We start from the raw sequence: 20,721 nt of genomic DNA, 5'->3' as shown, positions 1-20,721 counted from the left end.
AGCCAGATTTTTATCCCTATATTCCAGTAAATTCTTGAAGATCTATTTGAATAAATCCTATGATTTTTTTACAATTTTTATATTTTACTTTATAAATATTTCTAATGTTTATCTCTCTCAATTTTTCGCTTTAGGCTATAGCTCATAAATGTAAATCCAACCCTTGTGCTAATTTCACAATGACTGCCAGCTGTTACCTTGGCTTTGCTGCACAACGGTACCACTGCATGCTTATTTTATACATTTATGTTTGATAATTAATATTTCTCTCAAACATGGTTCACTATAAAGAAAATTTCACTAATACAATTTTAACCTAAGTTTGAGTTTCAGCCTCAAAAATGTTTTGTTTGGTTTTTAAATTTTAAGATGAATTATTATGAGAGGAGAAATTATAAACAATAAATTACACAAACAATCGAGTTTCCCTCATTGAGACATCAAATAGCAGCATATAACTTATTATACATCACATGAAAGCCATCAAAAGTTATTATATTATACTAGATAGAAATAATAAGTACTATAATATCTGTTCCAATTCAAGATATAAATGTATAAATTATTATTTTGAGAACAAGAAACAAATTATTAGGCCTAGCAGATTTTAATGTTACCTCTGTCAAGATTGTTAATGGCACTTTCTTATGATGTATCAAAAGCAAGAACCACCACTGATTAGACTCTCCTCAGTCACAAGATACTTGTCCAGTTTCACACTCACACACAGGTGGCATGGCAGGAACATAGTTGGGCTGGTCCAAACTCCCCGGTCCGGCCATACACCACTCCGGTACCAGATGTGCCCCGGACTCTGGTAGAGGCTTCTCCTGCAGTAGTATCCCGTAAATTCGCTCTCTGATGGGCTGTGTTGCCTGTAACAACAGGCAATATTGTAATTGGCAACCGTTATTACGCTGTACACTTATTGAACGTGTAAATACATCACAAAAATTTATTACAAGCTTAATTTAAACGGTTTTACAACACTGGTATCACCTTTTGCTTAGCATGTTTACTGTGACAGATGCCCTTGAACACTCACTGTGTTATGAGAATAGTTAAAGTCACTCAGTATAGAGCCGCTGAGAAGGCGTTAGTAACCTAATTGGGTATAAGAGCATTTTTGGTTAACAACCAGCAATTTCTAGAATTGTTCTTGTAACTTGATTTGAGTAGTTAATGTGCTCAAAAATATCTGTTAACATATGGATGCTGTCTTCTCATACAATGTGCTAACAAGTATACAAATGAAATCAGCTCAAATATGTAGGGGGTTATACTGCACATAAATACATCTAAAATGTTAAGTGTCACTAAATACAGAATTAAGATCTCAATATAAAGCCATTTGTAGTTCTACCACTATGATGAATAATCTTTGTACCAAAATTGCAATTTTGTTACATTCAATTTCTTCAAACAATAATGCTACAACATCAAACATGTAAGTAATGGTGTTGTGTTATTAGCAGTAGTACGGTAGCTTGTAAACTAATACTTGTGTAAGAAATTAACATTATTGGCTGCTGATAGCAAACGGCTTGGCCGATTTCAATTTTTATTAACCAAAATACAGCATTTTTTATGAGCTTCAATTTGAGGTGTTACAAGGTAATAGATGCAATTTCAAAATTTTGGCTTTGGGTATGGGGGCACGGGGGTGAACAACCCCATTTTGAAAATAATTCTTTTTTGTTCCCCCAATTAGTACTATACACTCCCGTTTACAGAACTTTGATACTTGGGCTATAAGTCTTTTAATACGAGTTTGAAGTTTTAAAATGAACACCCTGTGTGTGTGTATATATGTGCATATATATATATATATATATATATATATATATATATATATATATATATATATGCAGAAATTCATCAGGATTGCATTGAAAAAGTGCCAAAACAGACTCAGTATCAACCACACAATTGCGTTTATTCTCTACTGTAAATTTCTCATCTTGCCAAGATTTTTTCATACCCATTTTTTAGTGCAAAATTGAAGACACTTCCATAGGACGTCCGGATCTGCATTCATCTTTTGTGGATGTACGACCATGTTTAAACTCATTCACCCAATCACAAATAGTTACACACACAGGGGCAAATGTGACATGAAAGTTGTCCAACTCAGCTTTGATTTCTTTCGGCATCAAACCTTTCAAACACAAGTGTTTAATCACTGCTAAAAGCTCAATTTTAACGATTTTTATAGACAAATTAAAGTTGTTTACTTTAATTGACAACAAAAATGAAACTATATTATGAATACTGCTGAAACTTTAACAGGTAACTAGTTAGTAGTGCTACTTAAAATGGCAAAAATGAATTTCGATACTACAAGGTGGCGCAGAGAAACGAGAAATTTTGAAATAATCATAATAAACCAATGAATTGTACAAACAACTTTTTAATGCTTAAAATGTGTTAGGCAAGAGTGGAAATGACATGATAAATAATGGAAATAACAATAAAGTTAAAGTCACTTTTTAAAAATAACATCAGTTAAGTGCTGTCCATTGCGCCTAACACATTCATTCAATCGATTTAGAAAACTTATCATTGTGCGACGCAATGTGTTCTTCAATCTGAGTCTTGAGCTCAAGAAGATTTCTTGGCCTAGTCTGGTACACAACACTCTTTAGATATCCACATAGAAAGAAGTTGCATACTGAGAGGTCTGGAGACCGTGGAGGCCAAGTGATGTTAGCGTTCCTTGAAATTATGCGCTCCCCAAACAAACGCCTCAGTGCTGCCATTGATTGGCAGTGTGTGTGGTGGCTCCATCCTGTTAAAACCAGATTTGTTGTAACGTTCAGATGTGACAGTTACAGTGGAATCATTACCATCCTCAAAGAAGTAAGGTCCAATTATCCCTCGACAAGACACTGCACACCATACAGTAACTTTAAGGCTGTGTAACAAACGCTGATGAAGTTCACCGGGATTTCTGCGAGCCCAGTAATGCATGTTCTGCTTATTGACATGCCCATTTAAATGAAAGTGGGCCTCATCAGACATCCAAAGATTTTCAAGGAAATTTGCGTCCTCGTTGATTTTAGTCAGTAGCTGTTCACAAAATTATAAGCATAACTCACCGTCATTTGGTTTTAGATCTTAAACAATCTGAAGCTTGTAAGGATGAAACTGCAGACCGTGTAATATTCTTTGTACACTCCGACGCTCAAGTCGCAATGATGAGGCGATTTTTCGTACAGAACGATGCGGACTCCTTTCCACTGTGACTCGCACTGCATCAACATTTTCTGGGGTTCGAACAGTCACTATACGCCCAGGAGGTTTTTTTTAAGGCCGAACCAGTCTCTTCAAAAGTCCGAACCCATGATGATATGGCACGTGAAGAAGGAACTCGACCGCGGGGAGAAATATCATAATGGCGTCGGAACACTCGTTGTGCAGCTGTTACACTGTCACTATTTTTGTAATACGCTCTCACGGCAACGGCACACTCCGCACCGCTCCACTGCTCCATCTCAACTAAATGACCGTTACGACTTGGCGTCATGACTTCCATCCCCCACTCCTACGAGACTTACAGGTGTATTAACAACTTTAAAATTTCCCGTTTCTCTGCGCCACCCTGTATAATCGCCATTTCTTGGATTTTCTAACGACTTATTGAATGACCCTTGTTTCAGGTTTATCTAAGGGGTTACACTTATCTGTGGCTCAAAAATTGATAAAAGACACTGGAATCAATTTGACTGCTGCACAGTTAATGGTTTCATTGTGAGACCAGTCATTTGTTCAGCAAAATTCCTCCCACAAAGTCCAATTGACGAAAGAGTAGAAAAAGGCCTTGTTGATTCTTGAGAAAGATGATAATGTCAAATCTTATCAGCTAATAAAGGCAACACTACTGTTCACTACTGTTAAACTTGACTCAGTATCATATAAAGAAAAGGTGAAGGAAAGTAAATACTAACAAATATATATTTTTAAAGATCTAATTGATTCCTTTGAATATGCTAGTGGAACACCTAGAGCAATGTGGGAAAGATCAATGTGGTTCTGTAATGTGTAGAAAACCTGGGTTGCTCCACTGTGTTTTCGGATCGTGTCAGAAACATCATAGTGCACTCAGTTGTGCACCTGATGAGACAGTGAGAACACCACTTCATCTAAATTAGTTTGTCTGTAGTCTAGTTGTCTCTGATGTCAAAACAATGTAAAGAGTTTGTTTTGAGCTTCTTCGTCGGTAACTGACTGTTTTAGATCTCTTCAGACGAATGTTGATTCTAAAATTCCAGGAGTCTAGTCTGTCACAGTGTTAGACTTCAGAAGCTACACTAAGTGGAAGGTGAAATGGAGCTAAACTTAACATTCATAACAAAATCAGTGCTTTATTTATGAATTTTAAAAATGTATCAGTTCCACACAGGAAAACATGTAGGCTCACACAGTCCACTTCAATGGTTGTAAAGACGTCTGTTCCATCACGGGACACACACAGTCGCTTTCCTCCAGTGTCGTCTGACCTTCTCTCACTACGTAGATTGATGTCTTCTCGGGTTATAGGCAGGGCCTAGTATCAAGGGCTGAGCCATTTCTTTCATCTCAGCGTGGTGCCACCACGGCAGGTGGAGTGGTGGGAGGGGGGTGCCGTGACGTCGCTGGCCTGATCAGGCCAGATACCGCCACCGCGCCTGCACCGCGTTGCAACTTGCAGGGACTGGCCGTGTTGGCGTTGAACATGTGTTACATTGGCGCACTGTCGTTTACACGCTGCTGCACATGCCGAAGCGATTTAATTGAGGTTGATCCTCAGTGATTTGATGTGGATTTAGTTTATTTATGCAGTGTCAAAATGAGTTGTGCTGTGGCTCCTTGTCCAAATAACTCTAAAAAGACTAAAGGAAGTGAACAGCGAATAGTGTACCATAAGTTTCCAAAAGACAGTGAGACTTGTAAAATTTAGTTATCAAAGTGTAAAAGAGGAGACACGGTAAATTGTAAGTATGCCTATGTGTGTAGTGATCATTTTGCACCATCTGACTACATTGATGACATGAAAAATCGCCTATTAGGGCTGCCTCAGAAATTGTTATTAAAGCCCTTTGTTGTTCCTTCAATAAAATTTCCCACTATCAGTAATGACAAGATAAGATAAGATAAGAATCTCTTTATTCATAGTTGTATACATTTTATACATGAATAGTGTCAGCATTGTATATACAATATAGTTGACTTATCTTTACATTAACAAATTAGAATTCTGGGTATATTTTCCAATTTAAAATAGCCATACATAATATATAATGGATAATCTATAAACACTATATTTCTGCAAGTTCATATTATAAATTAAAGAGAACTTTAAATTCTTAAAAATAAGCTTCAAATTAATGAACTAACTAATGGGCCATCTGATTCATAAAATTCCTCTATTGAGTAAAGTGCCTTTGCTGTCCGAAGGTAACTTGTTAATTTTTTCTTAAATTTTGGCAAGGTTTGTTCCGATCTAATGTGGCAAGGTAATCTTTGAAGAAATTTTAGTCCCACGTAGGTTGGGCTTTTTTTATAGAACTCAAGATTATGATGCCCAATTATTCTATATCTGGAATTCCTGGTATTGTATTTTTGAGTAGGATGATCTGATATTTCAATACATTCTTTTGCAGTTAAGATTGTGGCAGTAATATATAAGGCAAATACTGTTGGAATTTGTAGCTGAGCAAAGTGACGATAACGATGTACACAATGAACGGATAGAAAAACGACGTGTTCGTAAAAACACAATTGAACAATTAGACAGTTTAAGTCCAAAAAAACCTCGAATTGAGCCGCTAAATACAGACCGATTAGATGAAAGTAACCTCGTACAACCGAGTTCTGTTTGCGAAAAATACGAGAATCTGTTAGAAGAAAACAACAATTTGAAATCTTCCATTGATGTTTTAGAATAAAAACTAACTAATCTGAGAAGAGAGCATGATATATTGTTTAAATCCATTGCAAAAAAAAGGAAAATGCATTCTAAAACCTTAAGAAGGCATGCAAAAACTGTCAAAACCCTGAGGACAAAACTTTCTTATTACAAAATCAGGTATGAACAAAATTCTAAAGGCACAGATTATGTTTCTAAACTTTTGTCTCCCTAGGAGATTAAGCAATTACAAGGAAAGGGCAAAAAAACTAGATGGTCCAGTGAGGATTTATCGCGGGCAGTTATGATAAGGGCTCTGTCTTGTAAATCGTATGATTTTTGGAAGGAGAAAATGGAGTGTGCAATAAGATGTGTGCAAATTGAAAAAAAAGTAGATTCGACGTATATTATTTCTTTCTAAAATTATTTTATTACTCATTTGTATAGAAAAGCCTAAGGGAATATTAATAATATTTTATTCCAATTCTTCCAATGAAACTTATAGATAAACTAATTTACTACAACTTTGCCACTAAAAGTTTGTTTTTAACAAAAAAAAATAATGCTTAGAAACTTTCAATGTATTGCATTTCGGAGTTCAAACACGCCTTTTTGTGGTTGTACAATTTTGAAATCAATATAAACTGAAATATATTTATACTGCTAGTTTCAGCAGATCACACAGTTTAAGAATATATAAGGATGTCCTTTATTCTACTGTTGTGTAATAGCGTGTAAACCATAATGCTCCCATAGTAGCAAGCGGGTAGATGCGGCAGACGTCAGATTCGTGACGTATGCGGTCACGTGACCAGGGGGTCACGCCGGCAGGCAAAATGGTGCAGCCCTTGATACTAGGCCCTGGGTTATAGGTCTGATCACGGGAAATGGTCACCCGAGGAAGCATCTTCACAGAGTCGGCATCCTTTGTAGATTTCTGTAGAAGGATCCACTCTGTAGAATGTGTGATGAGCAGGATGAAACTGCCAAACACTTGCTCTTTGATTGTTTACAATGGCAAGGGAGCGATATGCCATCTTTGGTAGTTTAGACAAGGGTGGTGAATTTCTCCAGGAGGACCTGATAGATTGTTTTCATTGGTTTGTGGAACTGCTGAAATCATAGACTGTTAGGCCTCATGGTGTGCTTCCGCAGTGCACAAAAGGCCCTTGATGCTTAAGTACATGGCATAGGCTGTCCCAGAGAACAAGAAGAAGAAGAACGTCTGCTGGATTGAGTATAAAATCATATTTAAAAGGGTGGCCACTCAAAACCTTTTTTCAAATACCCTGTTTTTTTCCTGGTCATAAATGTCTGATTCTCCAGTCTATTTTCAAGCCAGACAACTGTAATACAACTGTATTTAACCCTTATGCCAAGTACAATGATGACACTTTATCATCACTAGCAGTATTTGTAAGAAATGCCAAAAGCTGCTGTGCTATAGCACTTTGTCACTAGCGATATGCGAGAAATTCGAAGACAATTCATCGCTATCACCTATTTTAAGCTCCTTAGTTTTTATCTCCGTGTCTTTCGATATGTACAGAATGTACATTCGTGTCTTCAGAATGTACAACCTGAAGTAAAAAAACCCACATTAGAAGAGATCCGGAAAGTAATTAGAGGACTTAAGAACCACAAGGCACCATGAAGCGATGGAATAACTTCCGAAATGTTAAAGGCTGGAGGTATCGAACTTGCGTCTCAACTGCACAAGCTTATAGAAGACATATGGGAAAAAGAAGAGATGCCTTCGGACTGGGAGGAAGCCATAATTGTGCCTTTACACAAAAAGGGGACAAACAAGAGCCAAATAATTACAGGGGAATTTCATTGTTGAATACTTCATACAAGATACTGTCAAAAATAATGCAGAAAAGATTAGAAGTGTACACAAAAGAAATAATTGAAGATCACCAGGCAGGATTTCAAAAAGGAAGGTCGACCATCGATCAAGTATTTGTTCTAAAAGAATCAATAGCCAAGCACTGGGAATTTGATAGAGCATTGTATGGATTATTCATAGACTTTCAGAAAGCTTATGACAGTATCAATCGAAATAAACTATGGGAAAAAATGGAGCAGTATGGAATACCTACAAAACTAACGAAAATGGAAAAACTTAGCTTAGAAAATTCCAAATGCAAAGTTAAAGTGGAAAATGAATATTCACCCGAGTTTGAAGTAAAAACAAGGGTGAGACAGGGAGACAGCCTCTCTCCATTACTGTTCAATTTAGCCCTGGAAGAAGCGTTGAAAGAAATAAGAAATAGGAAACTAGGTATAAGCATTGGAACTAAGATAGGAGCACTGGCATTTGCGGATGACGTGGTGTTAGTTTCCAATGACAGAGATGAACTGATGGAGATGACAGGAATATTAATAGACAAAACCCGGTCAATAGGACTAGAAATTAATGACGCTAGGACAAAGTTGATTTATTTTAGGCGAGGAAATAATGGTAGAGAAGATTTGGAAATACTGAACCATAAATTCGAACAGGTTGAAAGATTCAAATACCTCGGAGCAATAGTTAATTCAAAGAGTAATGAACTAATATAAATCCAAAATAGAATAAATTTGGCAAATAGAAGCATGTACGCATTAAATAATATTTTAAAATCAAAATTACTGTCTTACAAAACAAAATTAAGAATATATAAGACTGTTATAAGACCAGTTCTTCTTTATGGAGCAGAGACATGGATTATAGATAAACAGGCAGAAAAGAAATTGGTTACATTCGAGAATAAAATTTTGAGGAAAATTTTCGGACCTATTAGAGATGGAGATGGATGGATGGAGAATCAGGCACCATCAGAGAGATGTTTCAATCTCCAGACGTTGTAGGAGAAGCAAAAAGCAGGAGACTTCGGTGGGCAGGCCATGTGATGAGGAGGGAGGATGATAAATTGATTAAAGAGGTTTGGAAACACAATCCAGTTGGAAGAAGACCTCGAGGTAGACCCAAAAATCGCTGGAAGGACCAGGTGGAGAAGGACCTGCGGAAATTGAGAGCGGGTCAGGGGGATTGTGAAGACAGGGAGAGATGGAGGCAGCTGGTTGGCGAGACCAAATACCACCTAGGGTATCCATGGCCATGGGAGTAAGAGTAAGAGTAAGTCTTTCGATATATCGTGTATACCTAATAACTTTCCTTTCTGTAATGTTTGGAAAATAAATGTATACAATTCGGAAGTACAAAGATAACAAATAAATACCAACCCAGCGCTACCTTGGGGCAGACTGAGTTCAGTATTGCGTATCAGAGGTCTGTGGTGGACAAACTTTTGGTACTAGACAATGATTTTGCCAGTACACAAGGTCGGTTCAGTACAATCAACAAATGAAACAAATACTTTCATCTCAACTCTACTTAATTAATTTATCTTTTTTGAGAGAGGAGAAGCCTAAGAACACCAAGTTACTTTAAAAGAATTTACAGAGATTCAGGGAAATGAATGTATTTAAAATTAAAAGTCATAACCTCTACTTTTTCCTTTTAAGTAATAGAAATGGTAGGTTATAAAACGACCTTTGAGAATATATTCCATTTACATAAAAATGTATGGATGTATAACATTTATGTACAATACAAAGTACTGTACGACGTATAGATAAAATCAAAATTAGTGATCATCTATTTTCCACTGAGTAGCTAACGTCCGCACATAGAACCAGCAGACACAACAGGGTTGACAAATATAGACATGGATATTCAATTTAAATATTATTTATAAATCCCGTTATTTTGTTGCTATACATTTCTAAATTGTTTTATACACGAAGAACTACAAAAACATGTTTCACCAATTGGTAATTTGTGTACTGCCAATCGTTTTTGTCCACGAATAGACAGTGCAGACTCTCGACAATGCACTAAAATAAATATAAAAACACTAATTATAGCTAAAATATTATTTGTTAAATTACAGTAGTTTGTTACTTTGGTTATCTATCTACATTTTTTTCATACGGGAAAGTACAAAAATGTTTTAGCAAGATTTATTAAAAATCGTGATTTTTCAAGTGTTCTGTTGGTATCGGAATCGAGTAAAAAGAGGCACAGTATCCATTATCGAAAACGATACATCCCTAGTAAAAATTCCAGGAACATTACAAAAATTCATGCACATCCACAAATGTTTCCTGGAGTCCGAAATTCAAGCATAATACACGCTTTTCCAGATTCTCATCATTGGTGGTAGCCCTGGTAAGAGTCCCGTGAAAGTATCGTGGCCACGAATATATTCTACTAATTACGGCCAATATATGAAGAATGCATCTGAAAGTTATCTGCTATGGAAGTTACTCAAGTGCGCCTAATTCGCAACCTGTAGAATAAGTACCTAGACATCAGTTCAGAACAGTACCTTCTATATTTGCACCTAGAAAACAAGCACAATTGATGTTATCAATTACTGGTTCTTAAATATTTTGTGCTAGCTGCTTTTAACATAATGCTTGAATCATCATGACAACACAACTACAACGTTAATAAATGCAAGAAAGGCTGTGGTTTCGTCATATCATGTTCGTTAAATTATAGTCAAGGAAACAACTGACACAAACCTCCTCATACACATTAGACTATTTAGTTTGAACAGTTTGAATTGTCCGTCTGATCATCAAGTATGTGAAAAATTGTTGTTCAGGTAAACACCAACCAATGCCGCTCTGTCATTGTCCAACCAATGCCGCTCTGGGAAGTCATGGCAATAGAATCATGAGCCAGAAGACTCATACAAATGAAGACAAAAGGAGCAAAATACTTGATACTATCTGATAGCCAGGCTGCACTAAAGGCACTTGATACCTGTTCATTTAACTTGAAAGCAGTCTGGGAATGCAAGAATGCTCTGGTGGAGCTGGCTACGAATAAAAGAGTAACACTCGGTTGGGTGTCGGGCCATGAGGGCATATCCTCGCCAAAAAGGGACCGGAGTCTGAGCCAGGTTGTGGGATAGCTTTCTCCAACAGCAAAGCTCTTGTAAAAGATTTGGAACAGGATAAGAAACTTTAATTGGAGTAGAGCCTCAGGATTAAGACAATCTAAAATGCTTATCTCTTCTTATGCTAAAGGGTGGGCATCTCTCCTAGATCAGAGTAAGGAGGATATAAGAATGATATTAAGGATGTTGACAGGACATGGCCTCCTAAAGAAAACATCTTATGAGGGTGGGCCTTAGCCAGACTGATGAATGCAGACTCTGTGGGGAAGAGGAGGAATCAGCATATTTGGTTAAATTGTTCTGCCATATCAAAAATTCGCAAAAAATTCCTGGGAGCATATCGCCTCAGCCATCTGGAGATTAGAGGAGATTAGAGAACAGAAGCTCTCAAATCTGATTGGCTTCTGTAAAAGTCTCAGATTCTGAGGACACAAATTTAAGTAAGGAGGTGGAAAGGTCCTTTTTAGGACTAAGCACTGGACCAAACTGTCTTTTTCCCTCAGGATAAACAAAAAATACCGCTCTGACAACGAAAACTGATGAGTGTGGTTCATTCGATCGACTGGCCGTCTGTAGACTGGTGACAACATTTAAGGTGCGTTTACACTGGCAAGTGAAGCTACGAGAGAATTTTCACAAGTAATGTAGCATAATGTGAAGCCTACTGTACCACACAATGGTGCTTATCTGTCGCCAATTCCAGACATTAAATGTTTCTCTTGCCACTCAACCCTCAGCTCTCTCTGTCATTGCTGTGCAACAGGACGCGAATGCCCCCTTCTCTGCATTACTTGTTGTAGCTAACCCCCTACTTTCTTTTCGAAATGGTATCTTATCAGCCTTGGTAAAAATCCAACTGACATTCTGATGTACTCAAAAAACCAGGTTGTATCTCTTATCAAACCGTCAACCGTTATATTTCAACGAACTGAACTCTTAAGCATGTTTATATCGTATAACACTGTACATTTTAGGCCTTATCACACATGTCTTTTCAAATACTATTTTCACTCAAGAATAAAAGTTGGACAATTTCATCCAGAGACCCCACTTCAGATACTGAATAATACTTAAGTATAAAAACCCGTTTGTATCGTAGTTACTACCGCTCTGCCGCTTTACAGCTTAAATCGTACCGCTAGTTTCGTGCCAAAATCCAGAATGATCGGTCGGCTGATTTTAATTGTCCAATGTATTGTTATGATTTTTTAGGGGTGAGGAAGGCTTGTTGCATCACAGGAGTAAAACTAACCAAGATAAACTCCCCTACACTAATGGAAGTAACCTTAGATCAACCGGCGTCAGATGGAGCTCGCGAACATACAGGTATGGTCGGTCTTCATTCACAATTTCACGAACCACGTCACGTAAAATACAATGTTTTGAGATTAATCAGTTCTTAATCCAATGAGCTTTTAAATTATCTCTTGATTTTATAAGTTCTTGAAGATGGAAAAATTGTTCTTGAAATTTTTCTGGTTCTCAGAAAGATTCCCGGCTCATTCCCGGTTTTCCCAGTCGGGTGGCCACCCTGTTTAATGTCTTAAATGTTTTACATGATATTTTAAAATATACTACTGTAAGATGATCAATACGGAAATTTAAATATTTTGCAAATAGAATAAAAATTGTTTTCAATATAAAATAAAAGGTATCTCGATTTGAGGACCATTTGTTTAGTTGACAAATATATTGAAATAAAACAATATACTACTTAATGCAACTTAAAAACGTACAAAGATCTTATTCAATATATTATATTTATACATCCTTTCACAAAACAAATTATATATGCATTACAAAACTTAAATTAACTAACTTTAATCACCTAATCCTCAGGCTAACATACATTAATAAAGAATATTATATTCTAGAATTAATTGCTTCCAGATTAATTATATGCACACAAATTGTCACAGTTTGGTATTTTGTACTTACATTTTGATAGATCTTATATGAAACAGCAGCAATAATTGTAACACTCTGTGCAACTCAAGCCAAGTAAACATAATTACAAACAAGACTTGTACTGCTGTATTTGTAACAGCTGTATACTGTTTCAGACACATGAAGAGTTGTCTTGTGATTAATTGTTGCCTGATAAGACTTTAAATATGTAAAAATTCAATCAAAATTCAACTCTTTGTATCCAATTAAAATAATTATTTAAAAAATATTGACGATTACAAAAATCTAATATGATACGATTGTTTGTGTACACCTAATAAATTATTTAAACTTAAACATTTCCCATAATTGTACAATTGTAACATTTAAATTCTTTGAATTTTAATTATATATCTATAGAATAAAAATTAACATATTATAATATACATGAACATAATTTCATTTAACACAAAAACTTACCGAAGCAAATGTTGGGAGATCATTTTTACGGAAATCTTCAATGGAAGTGGCACTTTCAAAAGGTAGGCCACTCATGATTGCATACACCATGCTAGGCAACTCGTTGATTTGGTGTCTGTATCTTGCCTCAGCAACCAATCTTGACCAGTGATCATTCATATCTATTCCTTCTCTTTTATGATCTGTTTCAACATAAAACACAGGAGAGTATTTAATCTTTTAGTTCACTATAATTCAACTCACTCTTTGTTTTTAACACATTCAGCGCCAGGGCATATGACACAATCCATTTAGCACGGGCCATTAGGTTTTTCCATATATTAATGGTCAGGGCCATGTGTATCAAAAATGATACACACCCCATGTTACCAAGTGGGCCGCGTGTATCATTTCTGATACATACGTCAGTTTCTAGTTTGAGCCATATTTATCAAAACTGAGCTCTTCTACAATGCTTTTAATACTATAGACTGAATCTCATGGCCCAGGCCTACCACAGAACCTGGCCAGTTCCGGCCCAGGCCGTCAGATTACTTTTTAGATCACAGGTTTCTAATGAAGTACATACACTCTATTTCTAAACATGTTTTATTATACAAATGTCTATATACGACTGGTAAAATATAAAATGAATATAAAATGGGTACCTATAAAATAAAAGATCATTAGTTGAGCTGTAAAAATAAAAACTGTAAGTTTTCATGAATAGTGTTTGTTGTTGAAACACGTATGGCACATGCAGGGATTTCCTTCGCAAGTCTCACATACCGTGTAAACTTGTTTCTGTTCCAAAAACTGTCAATTTATATTCATGCTCCCTTGCAGTCCTCTTCCTTTTCTTCTCTTTATTTTTTCCCTTTCCTTCTGTTTGAGACTCTTGATAATTTTCTTCTTCGTCATCTTCATCAAAATCATCATCGCCATTATTATCTTCATCTTTTTCACAATAATTCTCTTCCTCTTTATTTTCTACCTCGCTAGTGTCACCCGTTTTGTCTATTTCATCTTTGTCTTGTTCAGTTTCGTTCTCAGTAACTTTCCTGTTATTATTTTTTTTGTGGTCAACTTTATGTTTCTTCATACTTCTTGCTTGAATTTTTTTTTCAGTTGCCCCTTTTACAGCTTTCTTTCTTTTTCGGTAGTTTTTCATATTCACTATCTTCACTAGTCACATCATCTCTGGCTGTAATTGAAGGTCCTGCTACATTGTCTTGATCACCTTGTCTTTCAAATAGTCGACTGAATCGTGGTTTTCGAGTGTCACTATAATCACTGTCCACACTTGGATGATATTCCGGATCACGATCAGAGTCAAATACTTCGCTTTCTCCACTCAAATCAACATCACTATCGTCTTCATTTGGCTCTCGTAAAAATCTGTCAATTTTTCTTGGAGTCAAATTGTCACCTTTGCATACATCATCATCTTTTTTTGTAGAATTATTTTCCTCCATTTTCTAACAGTAATAAATCAGCATGTCAACCAGAAAAACAGGGCTATTTGTAAAATCCAAGTATAATAATACAAAAATTATCAAGTTTGCAAAAATGATACACATGGCCCCTACCAACAAAATTTAGTTGATTGTCACAGTCTGGGCCACGTGTATCATTTTTGCACAGACATGAAAAATTAACGTACTGCCAATACTGTTTGTCTGATTTCAAAAAGAATTATAGTACTGTGTTTCTAAAAGCACTATTGATCTTAAATCGCACTTGGCCCCTGACGGTAAAAATTAAATTTTTAACTCGGCCCCTGCCTAAACAGCTTTGTGTATCATATATGATACACATGGCCCACAACGTTACTGCTGGTGTGTATCATTTATGATACACATGGCGCTGAATGTGTTTTTAACAATGGAAGGTATGTAAAAGTGATAAGATTTTTCTAGACATCTGCTGTTCTTCATGTATATAATAAATCTGTAACACCCTTTATTGCCTGCCAAAAAACAGGCAGACTTCCTAGTAGAAGTCCTCAAACCTCCGACTCGGTTAGAGTCGAAACTGATGAAGAAGACACAATACTGGAGGGCGATCATGAGAAGGAAGAGGGAGCAAAAGCTGAGAGGCTGCTCCCAGTACTGCCTAAACTATGTTGGAGCTGCCAGGAAACGTATGATCTGGTTTCGGAAAAGAGGTTATTCTCAGGAAGAAGCCAGGGAATTGGCCTTAAAACGAATTCCAGAAGAAAAAAATAAACAACTGAACAAACAAAAGGAGGGGAAAAAATCAAAAAAAGACCTCATTCTGATGGATCCACACCGGAAGCTCATCGGAGAAAAAAAACAAAGAACGAAGGAGGACAGGGGGAACATAAGGAGCAATTTGCACAACCCCAGAAACCTTCTTATAAACAAGCAGTAGCAGGAATAAGGGTGGGGGTTCTACACTCCAATTTTCCCGAGACCCTACTCACGACAGATGGAGGAGATCCAAAGCTTCATCCTGGAAGCTGTCGTGGAGGAACAGGAGGGTCCCTACTCCCCAAGATTCTACGGTATTAACAGGAGACAAGGGGTTCTGATCTTCACTTGTGAAAACACCGAAACAGCTGAATGGCTTAAGGGAATCTTGGGAAGGGGCCAGTCTGAGGATTGGACCAGAGGAAGAAATTCCACGTGCAAGAATTGCGACTGTCTATCTTCCTGATAGTATACATGAAACCACCGACAAGATAATGAAGTTCTTGAAAGTACAAAACAAAGAGCTATCTGTCGGAGAATGGAACGTTCTGCGTAGAAGCGACGAGGGAAAGTCAGTACTACTTACCCTGGCAGTCAACTGCGCCACAGCAAACAAACTTGAGAAGGAGGGTCCATGGATCGGCTACAAGTTTGGGAAAATTCAGCTTAGACTGAAAAAGAAACACCAAGGTAACACAGAAAAACCTACAAAGGTAGAGGAGACTTCAGAGAAATCTGAGACGGTCACCACTGAAAAAAGCACCGTGGAAGAGATGGAAGTGGAGGAGACCACGAAGGTGTCAGAGCAATCTGTACATACCTTACCTGAAAGGTCTACTCCACAAGCCAGTGCAGCGGTTGAAAGTGAAAAACCAACCTGTTCCCTCTTCTTGAAGAGGGGACCCTCTCTTAAAGGACCATCCGTCTCAGCCCGGGCCGAGGAAGAAAGGGGACATAGTCTCCAAACAATCCAAAAGAAGGGACGGGGATGGACCACCAGGGGGAGGTGGGAAAAGGCATAAGTATGCGCCTAATACAGATAAACCTTCACCATGATAAAGGCGCAACCGACATCTTGGGAAGGAGGTTTATCTGAACAGGCCTGGATATCGCCCTAATCCAGGAACCTTGGATCAATAGAGGTTGCATCAGAGGATTGACGACTCAGGTAGGTAATCTCATATATGATCGATCTATTGAAAACCCCAGAACTTGTATTCTAACTTCAAAACTAATAACAGCCTTTCCTATTACAGATCTTATAGCAAGAGATCTGGTGGCGGCTAGAGTGAAAGTGGCAACACTGCAAGGGGTGAGAGAGGTTACTATAGCCTCAGCCTATTTCACCAACCCGTCAACAAGCTGCCCACCAAAAAAGATAGAAAGACTATTGCAGAGCTGCAGAGACAGAGGTTCGGCCCTCATTCTCAGTTGCGACTGCAATTCTCACCATACATATTGGGGAAGCACAAACATAAACCAAAGAGGTGAGGAACTTCTACAGTTTATGTTCAGCAATGATTTAGTATTAGAAAATAGAGGGTCAAGTCCAACCTTTATAACTAGAACTAGGAAAGAAGTCCTAGACATAACCCTATCCACAGGACTCAAAAAAATAAACATTGTAAGGTGGCACTTCTCACTATCCTCACTATCGGACCACTGTCCTATTAGGTTCGACATAGAGGAGATAGGGGAAAACTACGTGACCCACAGGGTTTCCTAAATTTACCAACTGGAAAGGATACTGAGTGTCCCTAGTAGAAGAGTTGGAAGAAATAGGATCCTTCCAGAAGAATGAATTTGAATTAGAAAGGTCTGTACAAGCTAGTTGAGCAAGCTATAACAAAGGCCTACGAGAAAAACTGCCCTCCCAGGCAAAACAGGTTGAAGAAGGACGTGCCGTGGTGGACTGGGAGGTTGGAGACATTAAGAAACAAAACTAGGAAACTATTAAAATGGGCAAAAAGGACAGACGATTGGCTCCCTTATTTACATGCCCAAAATGAATATAAAAAAGAACTTAGTATGAATAAAAGAAGAACCTGAAGGAATTTTTGTAAAAACATTTAAGAGCTTTCCTGAGGCAACCAGGCTTCAAAAAACTCTCCAAACGGAGCACACTAACCCTATGGGGACCCTAGTAAAGGACAATGGTAACCTAACAGTGAACAGGAAGGAGACCTTAGAACTATTTCTGGAGACGCACTTCCAGGGGGTCACCTGAATCGAAATGAGGATACTTATTCTCTAATCGGGGGGGGGATCCAACCGGGAGGTTGCTAAAGCCAGACAGCGGTCTAACAGACTATTTACACATGAAAGAATTAAATGGGTTATAAGATCGTTTAAGCCATTTAAATCTCTTGGGGCAGATGGAGTTTTTCCAGCCCTTCTTCAAGATACCTGGGAGCATATCTCCTCAGCCCCAAGGACATTAGAGAACAGTAGCCCTTAAATCTGATTGGTTTTTGCAAAAGCCTCGATCATTGAGGGCACAAAATTAAAGTAAGGGAGGCGCAAAGGTTCTTTTAGGACTAAGCACGGGGACAAACTGCCTTTTTCCTTCAGGAAGGGGAACAAAAAACTAATGAACAATGAAAAATTATTCTTACATGCAAATGTTTGTATATGTTGTTTGTGTGTATATAAACTACCGAAAAACAAACTATAGTTAACATCAAATTAAATTAAAATGTAAATATATAATGAATAATATGGTTTCATACTTCAAATTATGTGTCATCAAAAAAGATAGTGATATATAACAGTTTTATTACGTCTCAACTCGCATACCAAACAATAAGCAAATTGAATTGAGAGTTTTTGCATCAGATGATGCAACAACCTATAATATGGTTGCTTTTAAAACAGCTGTGTTATGAAGACTGCTGACCAATAATGTTTACAAAGGAATTCAAACAATATTACATATCATAGTGTTTTGTTTGGTATAAATAACATTACTAATAAATGTTAAACAGGGTAATCTCTTTCCACTCAAAATCTCTTTTCAAATTCCCGGTTTATTTCCGTTCGAGAATTTCAGACTATCTAGTCTATTTTCAAACCAAATTGACAACTGTAGTACTGTAGTTAAGCCTTACGCCAAGTGCAATGATGACGTTTTATTGTCACTAGCAGCATTTGCAAGAAATGCCACAAAGCTGTGATGCTCTAGCATTTCGTCGCTAGCGATATGTGAGAAATTCGGTGACGATTTATCGCTATCACCTGTTTTAAGCTCCTTAGTTTTTATCTCTGTGTCTTCCGATGTGTCGACATAACATTGTGTGTACCTAATAACTTTCCTTTTTGTGATGTTAAGAATATACATGTATCCAATTCGGAAATACAAAGATAACAAATAAATTACCAACACAGCGCTACCGGTACAAACAGTGGTGGACGAACTTATGAGACGATGAATTCACTGGTACACAAGGTCGGTTCAGTACAATCAACAAATAAACCAAATACTTTCATCTGTACTCTACTTAAATAAATTATCTTTTGTGGGGAGGGGAAACCTAAGAATACCATGTTACTTCAAAGGAATTTGTAGAGATGTAGGGAAATGAATATATTTAAAATTCCAAGTAATTTTTCCTTTTCCAAGTCATAGAAATGATAGGTTATAAAATGAGCTTCCAGAATATATTACATTTACGTAAAAATGTATGTATTTATATTTATAGAGAATATATTTATTTACAACTAACCAAAGTACGATGTACGGATAAAATACAAATTAGCAATCGTCTGATTTACTATCGAGGAGCTACAGTCCGCGCATAAAACCAGCAGACACAGAGACCAGAAAATTATGGACGCAGAGACAACGAACTTTAATTATAATCTTATTTATAAATTACATTATTCTGTTGCTATATATTTCTAAATAGTTTTATACACAAAGGACTACAAAAACATGTTTCACCAATCGGTAATTTGAGTACTGCTGATCGTTTTTGTCCACAAATAGACAGTGAAGACTCAGTGAGTTAGATTACAGTCAAGGGCTACGAAACAACAAGACATACAGATCCTCATGCATGTTAGATTATTTGGTTTGAACAGTTCGAATCGTCCAAACGATCGTAAAGTGTGCGTAGAAGTCGTTCCGATAAATAGTAGACCGGAGAACTGAGGGGATTTCCAGCCGTCGTCCAACCAATGCCGCTCGACGACGAAAACTGATGAGCGTGGGTGATTTGATCGGCTCATCAACAAAATAACCCCAATGAAAATTTTCCAAGTTACTGAAATTCGTCAATGCAGCTGGTCAACTGTAGTAAATCTTGGCCTTTACAAATTACTTTACTTTTTCTTTTAGTATTCATAGCCAAATAAAGATTGTCAGTTATGTTTTATATACAAAGATAAAAATTCAGAATCTCGTCTTTCCATTGATGTATAATATGTCAGGGTTTACAGTAGCACTAAACATTAAATCATGAGTTAGAGTAAAACAGAGTTAATACAAATAGAGTTAAACTAAATTAGACCTACTATGAGTTTTTTAAATGTATATGCACAGATCCTTGTAATTAGGTGCTGCTTGTAACAACAAAACTGTATATGCTACGGTTTGGGGACATCTCAATTATCACTTAAATTTCAGTGAAATTATTGTAATTTTGTTTTAGATCAGTTCAAAAAGCAGTGCTTTATCCTTTTAGGATCAAATAATGATACAAAGGTCGTTTAGGTTTTAGACTAAAACAGTTTACTACAATGAAATGTGAATGTTTTCAATTAGAGAACGTGGATCCCGCGTATTCAAAACTTTACTCCCAGTCCCTTGGTATTTGTATGATGAATAACATTAAAAAGACATATAATGAAAGAAAACTTGCCTATAGCATGTGACTTGTAGCTGTACAAACTGGTAATAATGTCTCTGTCCCTTGAGTGATGACCTAACGTTCTTATGGCTACGTCAGGTAATATGCTGAATAGTTGAGTTTCATCAAGAGGTAAGGTACGAACAAACATGGCTATGTTTGGCACTAACATCCTGAAATTTATATTTCTGTTGTAGACAGGCTGTCTTATCACATTGAGATGGAAAGGCTGAAAAATATTACAATTATTAACACACGAAATAACCAATAAATCACATTGAACATCTACCTTTGCTATAAAAATATGATTTTCCCACTTGGTCGTAAATAACTCCTGGTAGACAATTTTTAAGTATTATTGCACTATATATATATATATGTGTGTGTGTGTATATATATATATATATATATATATATATATATATCCTCCTCTTTATATAAAGAGTCGATGACTCAATATAATGTGCTGTAGC

General features: G+C 36.9%; 1 protein-coding gene across 1 annotated transcript in view; it reads right to left on the bottom strand.

The window, feature by feature from the left end:
• Positions 1-20,721, bottom strand: part of LOC124360325 (constitutive coactivator of peroxisome proliferator-activated receptor gamma-like) — a 68,396-nt gene that overhangs the window by 24,994 nt on the left and 22,681 nt on the right. The window contains exons 4-6 of the mRNA XM_046813850.1: positions 20,261-20,477; positions 13,210-13,391; positions 725-875 (exon numbers count right to left, since the gene is read on the bottom strand). Of these exons, the coding sequence (XP_046669806.1) occupies positions 725-875; positions 13,210-13,391; positions 20,261-20,477 (550 nt within the window). The remainder of the gene's footprint in view (positions 1-724; positions 876-13,209; positions 13,392-20,260; positions 20,478-20,721) is intronic.

Source organism: Homalodisca vitripennis, chromosome 4 (genome assembly GCF_021130785.1).
Source record: "Homalodisca vitripennis isolate AUS2020 chromosome 4, UT_GWSS_2.1, whole genome shotgun sequence".
Lineage (NCBI taxonomy): Eukaryota > Metazoa > Arthropoda > Insecta > Hemiptera > Cicadellidae > Homalodisca > Homalodisca vitripennis.
The sequence above is the reverse complement of the archived record's forward strand: the minus strand, read 5'-3'. Positions and strand labels throughout refer to the sequence as shown.